The sequence below is a fragment of the Chinchilla lanigera genome, unplaced genomic scaffold (assembly GCF_000276665.1).
Source record: "Chinchilla lanigera isolate Chin_1 unplaced genomic scaffold, ChiLan1.0 scaffold00045, whole genome shotgun sequence".
Classification (NCBI taxonomy): domain Eukaryota; kingdom Metazoa; phylum Chordata; class Mammalia; order Rodentia; family Chinchillidae; genus Chinchilla; species Chinchilla lanigera.
This window is the reverse complement of record NW_004955446.1, coordinates 6,271,690-6,283,209: the sequence shown is the minus strand read 5'-3', so window position 1 is coordinate 6,283,209 and position 11,520 is coordinate 6,271,690. Positions and strand designations below refer to the sequence as shown.

At 34.5% G+C, this 11,520-nt stretch overlaps 1 protein-coding gene across 3 annotated transcripts in view; it reads left to right on the top strand.

Moving 5' to 3' along the window:
• Window positions 1-4,129: 4,129 nt before the first annotated feature.
• Kif2a (kinesin heavy chain member 2A) overlaps window positions 4,130-11,520 on the top strand; it is a 34,534-nt gene continuing 27,143 nt past the window's right edge. For 2 of the 3 annotated variants that reach the window (XM_005392645.2, XM_005392643.1), the window contains exons 1-5: window positions 4,130-4,234; window positions 4,767-4,886; window positions 7,042-7,096; window positions 8,569-8,691; window positions 9,229-9,329. In XM_005392645.2, the coding sequence (XP_005392702.1) occupies window positions 4,157-4,234; window positions 4,767-4,886; window positions 7,042-7,096; window positions 8,569-8,691; window positions 9,229-9,329 (477 nt within the window). In that variant the 5' untranslated portion in view covers window positions 4,130-4,156. The remainder of the gene's footprint in view (window positions 4,235-4,766; window positions 4,887-7,041; window positions 7,097-8,568; window positions 8,692-9,228; window positions 9,330-11,520) is intronic. The other variant, XM_005392646.2, reaches the window with a different exon arrangement.

The window sequence follows — 11,520 nt, the reverse complement described above, 5'->3', positions numbered from 1 at the left end:
ACAACCCACTTGGAGCAGTAACTAGTCCTGTGAGAGAGTGAGAGATCACTTGTGGCATTAATCCATTCATAAGGGCTCCATCTTTGTGACCCAAACCCCTCCTGATAAGCTGCAACTCTTAAAAACTCTGCATTAAGAAATTAAGCCTCAACTTAAATTTTGGAGGAGACAAACATACCTAGAGTAAGCATCATGCCTACATTTTATATCACTTTGGTACTTGGAATAGTTTTTTTAAAAAATGAGTTATGGGGGCCAGGGCTATAGCTCAACAGCAAAGCACCTACATGCCAAGCACAAGGTTGTGAATTTGATTCCTGGTACAAAAAAAAATGTGTGATTCTGACAGTCTGTAAATTATATTGATACAACTTTTCTTTGATTTTTTTTTCCGGTACCGGGAATCAAACTCACGACCTTGCACTTGCCAGGCAGGTGTTGTGCCGCTGAGCTAAATCCCCAGCCCCAATACAACTTTTCTTCAACACCCTTTTGCTTAAAATACTGAGTTTTGGCATACATAAACATAATTTTTTTTTTTTTTAAATGGGGGGATCTTGCTATGTTGCCCAGGCTGGCCTCGAACTCACATTTTCCACCTTAACCTCCCAAGTAGCTGGGATTAAAGACATGTACCTAGTTGGAATTTTTTCATATATAAACATTGGCTAAAAATCTTGCATTGAGAGATAAGTACATTTTATAAAGTTTCAATAAAGAAACCACAAGACATTCCATTAGGGAATAATGATTGGAGGGCTGGGGATATAGCTCAGCAGCACAGCACCTGCCTGGCAACACAAGGTCGTGAGTTGGATTCCCAGTACAAAAAAAAAATTCACTCAAAGTGAGCTGAAGGAATAATGATTGGGGACATATTCTAGAGGGCTTGGTGTACTTCCCAAAACTTTATTTTTTTACTTCATTCTTAATAGGTGACATTTCCTGCACTAACTTTCTTTATAAGTAGGTTGGAAAAAATACTGTGATTATAAGGGACCAATGGATAGCTATGAATTGTCCACCAGAGACTCATGTATTAAGGATTTGATCCCCAGCACAGCAGTGTGTTGAGGTGGGGCCTAGAAGTGACTGGTCATGTAGCTCAGTGGGCTGTTAGGAGGTGGGTTTATCTTATCCTCAGTCCCTCCTCTCTGGCTCTTTCTCTCTCTGCTTTCTGGCTTGCCCATGACATGAATAGCTTTGTTCCACCGTGCCCTTCTGCCACGATGTAACTAGCCAACCATCCACTGAAATCTGTGAGCCAGAATAAAAATTTTCACCTTTTGTTATGTGCGGTACTTTTGTCGTGGTAGTGAACAAACAGTCCGATAGTGCACTTTTCTTTTCATCTTTCACATTGAATCTCTCCTGTGTTCTTGCCTCAACATTTCCCGGATGGCCCAACTGACAGTCACTTTTAGTTATTTACCTAATTTCTCTTCAGAGCAAATTGCAGTAAGAGTGATCTAATTTCTCTTTTTAATAAGCTTCTCCCTTCTCGTTCCTCCCAATAGTTGATAGTTCATCATTTCCCTCCACCCCTAAAGACCAGCTTCTCCTTCAGTGTCCACTTATCTCAGTAAATGACAGCATTTATTCAGTTGCTTTCACATTTAAGTCTTTCACCCATCTTTTTTTGTGTGGGAGCGGAAGTAATATTGTGTGAGACAGGGAGCAATCAGTTAAAAGAGAATTACTGTAGTGAGGGATGAGTGAGCTCACAGGTACAAGGGGTCAGATCATATAGAACTTTTTAATAGGTCATTAAAAGACCATTGGGAGTGGGGCATGTGATGGTGCCCACTGTAATCCCAGCATTCTGAAAGGCTGAGGAAAAACGATTACAAGTTTGAGCCCAGTGCAACTTAGTGACTTACTGAGACTGAAAATTTAAAACTTTTGGGCTGGGAGGTGGCTCAATGTAAAGGCCCTGGGTTTAACCGCTGCCCACCCCCGTGTTTCCCCCAAGACACACACCATAGGACAGAATTCAGCTTTTACTTTGCCAGATGGGGAGCTACTGCCGGGTCATGAGCAAAGCCATAATCTCATTTAGTTTTTTGTTTTGTTGTTTGTTTGTTTGTTTGTTTGTTATCGGCAATCAAACTCAGGACCTTTCACTTGCCAGGCGGGCACTTATGCCGCTGAGCTATATCCCCACTGGCCCTTCATTTAGTTTTTAACCAAGAACATTTTGGTTTATGTGTGGACAGCCTTGTTGGAGACAGGGAGACTGTTTGGGAGAGTATCACAGTGATACAAAACACAGGTATCTTACACCAAGCAGTGGAATTCTTAGCTTAAGGATGGATCTGATATATCAGTTGGTTAAAATTTAAGATTAATGATAGTGTTGAGAATATGGAGAAATTGGCCTCACTGTTGGGAGTGTAAAAAAAAAAATGGAGAGCAATTTGGAAATTTAATTACTTCTAGTAAAGTAATAATTGAATTCTGATACACTGAATGTTAGATAGTTGTTAATAGGTAGGTAAGTCTATAGATACTGTGATGGGAAGAGTAAAAAAAGTAGTAGTGGCAGTGTACAGTTGTGAGCATGTATATCCTCAGTATTTACATTTTTTACAAGATTATATTCATGTACTACTTCTGCAAATTTTTGTATGATCCAATATAGAAGACGTAGTGCTTGACAGTAATTTCATGCGTAAAAAACACCAAAGTTTTATAATGCCCACATTTTCTTTAAAGGTACTGTATTCTGTAGTACAATAACATTGTTTGTCATATGTATATATCTGTTTTTTAAGCTGTTATCCTAAGGTAAATTAAATCCTGAAGGTTTCATTTAAGAAATACATATAAAATTTCATATTGTCAGCCTTTTATTAGGTAATATTGATGATACAGATAACTAACAAATAGTTTCTGACCTTACTTGAGTGATCAGATGCATGGGTAAGGTGAAATAAGTGGTAACTCTGTGTATGTGTGTGTGTTTGTATACAAATATGTACGTGGGAAATCTGTTGTTCTGATTGTAAGAATTTGTTTTAAGGATATGGAAAGTACATATAATACCTACATACCAGTATTCATAGCACTGTTTATAATAGTTTGAAAAATTGTACATAATCTGACTATGAATACATATTAAATAAATTATATGAAGGTAATTTAAAATAAGTATTTAGCTCTATGGTTGCTAATAAATAAGATCCACAGTCTATTAAGAGGGGAAAGACAATGAATGCATTATGTATTTTGGATCAGGGAAAACAGATTTGGGTAGGTAACATGGGGAAGACGTTTTAGATTAGTATTTCCTAGCCTTCTTTCTTGGGACTCAGATTCCATTTCTCAACTTACAAGTCATTTCTTCAGTTTGCACAGTATATGATTAAAAGTGAGTTTTAAATAGGAAATGCTCTGTATTAGTATAGTATTAAAAATTGCCTTATGAAATTAGGTTGTGGTTCCACAGAGTCATTTTTGGCTCATCATAAGGAAACTTTCTAATGAGTAGGACTGTTAACAGATGGTATCCAGCTTGGCTTGCTGGGGCCACATTCAGTGAAAAGGAATTGTTTAGGTAACATACAAAATACATAATGTTAATATATGTAAGCAGTGAAACTTCCTTTATTTTTAAACATTTTTTACTTAAAATTTAAAAAAGAAGGCAAGATGTCCATAGGTCTCAGATTAGATACTTCTAGTAGTTGTATCCTATGTCACTATGTGACATTTTTCAGATAAACTGAAAATAAACTTTTGTTCTCATCCAGTATCTTGAGTTTCTGGACTTGGTGAATAATAAATTAATTTTATGTGCCCATGGACAAAGTTCATTTCCTAATCTATAAAAATTCTGTTTAAGAAAGATAACATCACAAATATATATCTAAGAAAAATAACAGATAATATATGAATGTATTTATTTATAGATAAGTATATATAATTACAAGTTATGAAATTATATGTGATAATATTTGGAAATTCCATAATTCATTACTTCAAAAACGTATGTTGCCTGGCGTGGTGGCATATGCCTGTAATCCCAGTTCTTGGGAGGCTGAAGTGGGAAGGTTGATGTAAGTTTAAGGCCTGCCTGGACTACGTAGTGATACCCTCTCTCAAAGAATCAAAAAAAAAAATGTTTTATTCCCACTCAGGTCGAATACATCAAGCAATGGTAACATCTTTAAATGAAGATAATGAAAGTGTAACTGTTGAATGGATAGAAAATGGAGATACAAAAGGCAAAGAGGTATGATCACTGGGTTAACTTCTATGTCTAGCCTTGCAATCAAGATTCTGAACAAAACAAAACTAATGTAATTCTTAAATACTGCATATATTCTTTTTTCATTTCTTGAAAAACTTTCAGATAAAATTCTTTAAACATCTTTATGTGGTTGCACATTAGTCCTCTTTATTACTAGATAAAAATGTACTATTCTTTTAACTTAGCCCACATAATTTGAAAGTTACCATAATAATGAATGATTTTGTTGGTAATTATGTTACTAGCAATTTATATAATCAAGAGTATAATACACTATTTTAAGAGATTATTTAGATATATATAGACTCTTACTAGTAACTCATAAAGGCTATAAAACGTGATTTTCAGGGAGAGTCTTGAGATACATGTAGATTATTATTACAAACAATCTAGTTTTTGCTCAGTAATGCCATTCATTAGGTTGTAGTTATGCTATTTACTCTGTAAATTTATTTGAAAAAGGAAAAGTTAAATGCCAAAATGCCCTTTCAAAATATGTTTGTGTTTTACATAGATTGACCTGGAGAGCATTTTTTCACTTAACCCTGACCTTGTACCTGATGAAGAAATTGAACCCAGTCCAGAAATACCTCCACCTCCAACATCCTCAGCCAAAGTAAACAAAATAGTAAAGGTTAGTGATGATAATTTAGAGCAGTGTGTGAGTTTGGGTATATGAGTGGGTGTATGTTCTGCTTTTAAATTGGCAAGTTTGAAGAGTATGTTTGTAAGTATTGAGTAGTTCTTTCCACCAAAAAAATCCATGTATATATCCACATCCATGTGTATATCCACATTCTTTCATGAATTAGGGCTATCTAATACACAATTACAGCAATCGTTAGATCATAGAAGTTTTTTGCTTTCTTAGGATTTTTCCTGAAACTGAATATTTCTCAGGAGATAGTAGTCAAAACCATTTGGTTGTCAATATTTGTTGAATGAATTATATGATTTTAACAGGTATGTTGTTAATATATACCTGTTCTATTAGTCTTTCAAAATTATAATTCTATGTTTATTAAAGAAAAAATGAGAAATTGAGTGTAGTTTAACTGCTTGTATACTGTGAAAATAAACTTATCAACCATGCTATTTCTTCCCTACCAATTTTATCTTTATAAAAATTAAAAGCAGCCAGGCACAGTGGCACACTCCTTCATTCCCAGTACTTTAGGGTAGTCAGGCAAGACAGTCCATTCTCTGAAAATCCTTTACTCTTTATTAAAAGTTTGTATACAAATATAATTCGTTTTGCACCAGGTAGTCATTTGAAGTTGTTGAATCTGCATTTCATAGTATTTAACTCAGCAAGCATTTGATTTTTTTTTTTTCTTTTATATTGTGCAGGTTCTGTGCTAGATACAATATAAAGATGACTGTGGCTTGGCTTTCAGCCTATAGGAACTGATATTTTTGTGTGAGGACGTAGCTAAACATCCAAATGTATGGCGATAGAGACTTAATATCAATAAAACAGTATGGTTTATGAACATGTCAGATGTTTCAATTCCTATAGCTGAAGCATACTGAGAGTCACTTCTTTAAAGGTCATTAGTTTCCAGTTATAATTAGCCCTTTTTTTACATTCAGCTTCAGAACCTTAGAAGCTCTTCATAGTTTTTCTGTCCTTATACACAATTAGCAGCCTTTGCTTTGCATTACAATTACATGGAAAATTTTTTAAAACTGATTTCTGGGCTCCGTTCCCAGAGATTGTTTTATTTTATTTAATGGGAGGTCCTAATATTGCTATTCGTTAAATAGTACCTCTCTGATTTGAATGCAGCGAGGATTGAGTGCAACTGCATTATTTGTTTTTTGAAGTAAATTAAATGAAGTCTTAATAAATAATAGGACTAAAATTTGCTGCCTTAATTTGTGCAGTGTCCAAGTTTTTGAAAGGCTTTGTAAAACCTTTTTAGGGTAATTGGCAGTGGATTTTTTTTTTTTTTTTTTTTTTGGTTTTTCTCCGGTACCGGGAACCGAACTCACAACCTTGCGCTTGCCAGGCAGGTGCTTTGCCGCTGAGCTAAATCCCCAGCCCGGCAGTGGATATTTAATGGTTTTTCAGTAGTTGAGTTTGAAAGGGCATTGGTTCTAACCTGTCTAGAATGCATGTTTATTAACTACTCCCTGATATCCAAAGATGAAAATTATTACCTAATCCCCAAATCCAAAATCTGAAACTTTTTGAGCACCAACATGGCACTTACTACAAGTGGAAAATCCATAGCTGACCTCACATGATGAATTGCAGCCAAACTGCAGGTACAACAAAGACACTGTGTAGAATAACTTTTAGGGTATATCTGTAAAGTATATGAAACATAAATGAATTTTGTGTTTAGAATTGCATCCCTTCCCCAAGATATCTTATTATTCCATAGCAAATATTCCAAACTCTGAAGAAATCCAAAACACTTACTGTCTCCGGCATTTTGAATGAGGGATACTCAGCCTGCACATTATTTTGGCAGGATAGCAACATAGTAAACTTACTAAACCTCTCTTTCCTTCAGTTTCCTAATCTGCAAAATGGGAGTAGCAGTAATAATGACTTTGTAGGGTTATGTAAAGATTAAGTGAATTCAATACAAAGTCCTTGGAGCAGTGCCTTGTTCATACACATTTCTGAATATTTGAAAGAAGCCAAATTTGTGATATATACATATATTTATATATTTGTGAATATTTTTAAAAAGCTGTTTGTGAAATATATATATATAGAGAGAGAGAGAAAGAGAGAGTGAAGGGAGAAAATACATTGAATATTTTTTCTTCTATAGAATCGACGGACTGTGGCATCTATTAAGAATGACCCTCCTCCAAGAGATAATAGAGGTAATCTAAAACTTTTTGTTCATTCTTTTGCCTGTTGACTCTTTGATAGAGCCTTGATCAGGTAAATCAAAAGTATTACTCTTGTTATTTGGGCTTTGTTTTTTATTTTGCAGCACTGGGGACTGAACCCATGGCCTTGAATATGCTAGGCAAGTGCTCTGCCACAGAGCCATATCCCCAGGCCTGCTTGATGTTAATTTGTTTAAACTTTACACAGCTTACTTTAAGATTGATATTTTCCTGATTTCCTAATATAGTAACATTAGTCATACTTAAAATGATTTTTAATTATATGTAATTGATATAAACTCCATGAAACATGTAATTTTAAAATTCATCTCAATAATTTTGCAAATTTGAAGAAAGTATTATTAAAAAATGGATTGGGGAAGGAGTCAACTGCTTGACTTCACAAGGGTAAATTTAATCATCACATTTACCATAATTTTCTGGACAAGGGATTTCCAAAAATTGTAATGTTTAGCTTTGCAGTCAGCAAAAGAAAAGTTGAACAGGCATAAATTATAGTTAGCTTCAAGTCTTTCATATGCTTCCAGCCAGAGGATATAAAGCATAATTAATTTTATTTGTACTGTTCAGCAGTTCACAACTACTATTTGTGATAGTCACATGTCTCTGTGTACTCCATAGTGGAATAGGATGGACCAGAAGTATTACAGCACAAATGTAAAGGTAGAGGGGAAAGTCCATTATCTTTTGAGTATGCTATCCTTTGAGTCTTGTGAAAATTTATAGTTTAGGCCAGGTGTGGTGTTGCACACCTGTAATCCCAGCTTTCGGGAGGCTGAGGCAGGAGGATTGCTGCAAGTTGAGGCCAGCCTGGGTTGCATAGTGAGTCAAGGCCAGCCTGAACTATATAGAGACCCTGCCTCAAAAGCAAACAAACAAAAATTATATTGCTTTGTAAAATTTGCTGCTTATGTTTAATTTTATGTGCCTTTCTTCACTAATGCCTACATGGGAACAATCCTCACTAAAGTTTGCATATTTGAGGAGCAAAGAATGGGATTTGAAATACAGAGAGTTGGAAGAACTTATAAGTTTTTACTTTCTGTATACCTGAATAGTGCAAATTTTTCAAAATGACAATGTTCTTAAGGTTAATATTTTATACATACATATTTTGGGGAAATACCTTTATAGTATGAAATCTTAAGACACAGAGGGGTTCACATATATATTAAAATGGTTACTAAAATAATTTGGCTTTGTTTTTTAAGTATATTATTCAGTTTGAGTTTTATAGCTAAAATTACATTGGTGGAAAGTTAAGTCTGCACGTGACTTTGAAAAGTTCTGTTAGCTGTGTCAGCTTAATGAACAGAATTTATTATTCCATATCTTATTTTTAAAAATATAGTGGAAAACTGGCAGTTTTCTGTCTCTTCCTTTTACCAAGGTTAGTTTTTAGTAATTTTATGTTCTGAATTTAAAAATCTTTTCACTTACAGTGGTTGGTTCTGCACGCGCACGGCCTAGTCAACTTCCTGAACAGTCTTCCTCTGCACAACAGAATGGTAGTGTTTCAGATATATCTCCAGTTCAAGCTGCAAAAAAGGAATTTGGACCCCCTTGTATGTAACACACATATCAAGGATTCAGTCATTTTAGGCATACATGTGTTCTCTCTTGGTCACCATTATAAGTCCCTGAATGGTAAACAGTCTGATTACAAACTTGATTGCAGATTGCATTTTACTGCTGTGGAAAATTTGTTACCTTCATCTCTTAATGTATATTTTAGAGGAAAAAATACTTATGCATGTGAGATTATGACAGTGTTTCATTTACTTTGAATTTAAAATTTTGTCCATATAATTTGTGAGAGGTTATAGAAGAAAGTCTTATCTTTCTGACCCTTTCAATTCACAGAGAAGGTGATTCTAAACCAAGAGATGACATGTATCAATATGTGTGAGTCATTTTTCTTGACTCTCACTTGTGTATGTCCTGTTCCTCATTCTGTTAAAACAGCTCATAAGTAAAACTGACATAGGTGTTAGGCATGCTTCGTCACTGTGTACTTTTTTCATGTGTGTGGCGCAGTTATCCATAAATTTTTTGTCTAAAAAGAAAGTTATACTTCCACAGCTTGTCTCTTTTTTTTCCAGCACGTAGAAAATCTAATTGTGTGAAAGAAGTGGAAAAATTACAAGAAAAGCGAGAAAAAAGGAGACTGCAACAGCAAGAACTTAGAGAAAAAAGAGCGCAGGTTTGTAATACAGGCATATAGTTGTTTCCAGCCAGTGAGTGATTAGACTACATCGGGGAGAGTGATTGACATGTGAAAAAAATAGTAGGGGCTTTCATTTAAGGAATTTAAAGAATTCTTAAAATAGATATGGTAGAGTAATGCAAACTTTTGTGAAAATAAATTGCCATAAGAAATTTTTATTGCACATACTTTCATGTTTTAGTGGGCATGTTAACCCTAAAATTTGTTCCATTTTGAATAAAAAGACATTATGTTACAAACACAACATTTAAGGGAATTAGCCTTTTGATTTTAAAAGATCTTAAAATACATATGGAAAAATATCCAAAAAAGTTACATGATTATACTGTACTATAAATTTTATTATGGTTTTTTTCATGGTTGAGTTCAAACCATTGTGAAAGGAGAGAAATTCTTGTGTTTCAGTTTATACTAGATATTGAGAGTAAGTGTCTTGTGCCCCTCTCTTACTGTCTTTACATGGTAGCAAACTTTTTCAAGAGCAGTGGAATAATTGCATAGAAAAGCTGGTTTTAAACTAGGCATAGTGGCACATGCCTTCAAGCCCAGTACTCAGGAGACTGAGGCAGGACAATCACTTGGAGTTTGATGCCAGCCTGAACTACATAGTAAGATCCTGTCTCAAAAAAAGAGAAAAGAAAAATTGATTTTTTTTTGGTCCCTTCGCAGGTTTTCACATGAACTCTATTATAGTCTCAGAACTTACTTCCATAATAAAACATCCACTTATTTACTCATAGTAATATGTTCATATGCCCCTAAGCACATTAGACTGTCAGTTCAAATGATGCTTTGTAGAGTTGCAGATCCAGTAGAATATTCCACTTGAATGAATCAACTTATATCTGAAAGCTATTTGAGAATATCTGAGTTTTGTAACAAGTTACACACAAAACAGGAACTTACTGATATTTAGCATAGTGCCACCTGGTGTTTCCCACAAGTACTTCAATATATCTCTGGTGTCTTGATTCTTTACAGTCTGTACCTCTGTTGACGTAATTGGAATTATTTTTTTAGATTGATTGAAAGTAAGCTTCAGTAACAGTTTTGAAATTTGAATTTAGTCAATTCTGAGTAAGTTATATGAAAAGATATGACATCTTAGAATGCTCAATAATTATTCCTGGCTAGAAAAGGCTGTTCACTATTGCTATTTTGAACTTATTTTGACCTTTCTTTTTTTTTTTTTTTTTTTTTTTTTTATACCTTTTTTATGCATTACGATATGCAGTTCTGGCTGTACTGTACAATTTGGTTTTTCTCCGGTACCGGGAACCGAACTCACGACCTTGCACTTGCCAGGCAAGTGCTTTTGCCGCTGAGCTAAATCCCCAGCCCGACCTTTCTTAATTTTGAAACAAAAATTAGAATCAGCATTCAGTAATTTGAATTTTTAAAAATTTTAAATTAGCTTGGCTGTTGAGTCTTCTAAGTTTGGTGTTCTATCATTTTGAGGCTGTTTTGCCATGCCTTTTTCTTACTAGAACCAACAATAATAGGAAATAAACATAAGTCAGTCTGTATTCTGTTTTGGTAAAACACTGAGATAAAGCAATTAGAATAAAAATTTGAATACACATTGGATTTGTCTAGCATTTCAACTTTTCTAGAATTTATTGCCAGTGTTTTAGATAAGTGCTATTTTTCTTTTAAGTTGTATTTTCTACTTTGAGATCATTATGTTAAGTGAAATAAATCAGGTGCACAAGCTTAAAAGTCTGATGGTTTCTCTTGTATATAAAAACCTAAAATGTAAATAAAGAGCAAAATAGAGATAGATAATAACAAATAGAGAGCTAGATCTTTTGTAAAAGGGAAGTAAAAGATGGAAGTGGAGTGAGGGAGAAGAGTGGAAGGGAATACAAAAAATTAAGATGTGTTAGGTACATGTACCAGCTCCACATGAAGAATGTAATTATTATGTACTCCAAACGTGTAGTAATAAAAAATGAAAATTTTAAGCTGGGCATGGTGGTATACACCTGTAATCCCAGCATTCAGGGAACTGAGGCAAGAGGATTGGCGTGAGGTAAAGGCCGGCCTGAACTACATAGTAAGACCTTGTCTCAAAAAAACACTCAAATCCCTCTGAAGATACCACCATGTATTACAGCAGCCATTGATATTTTCCTACTAATCTATCCATAACTGTGTTAAATTTGTA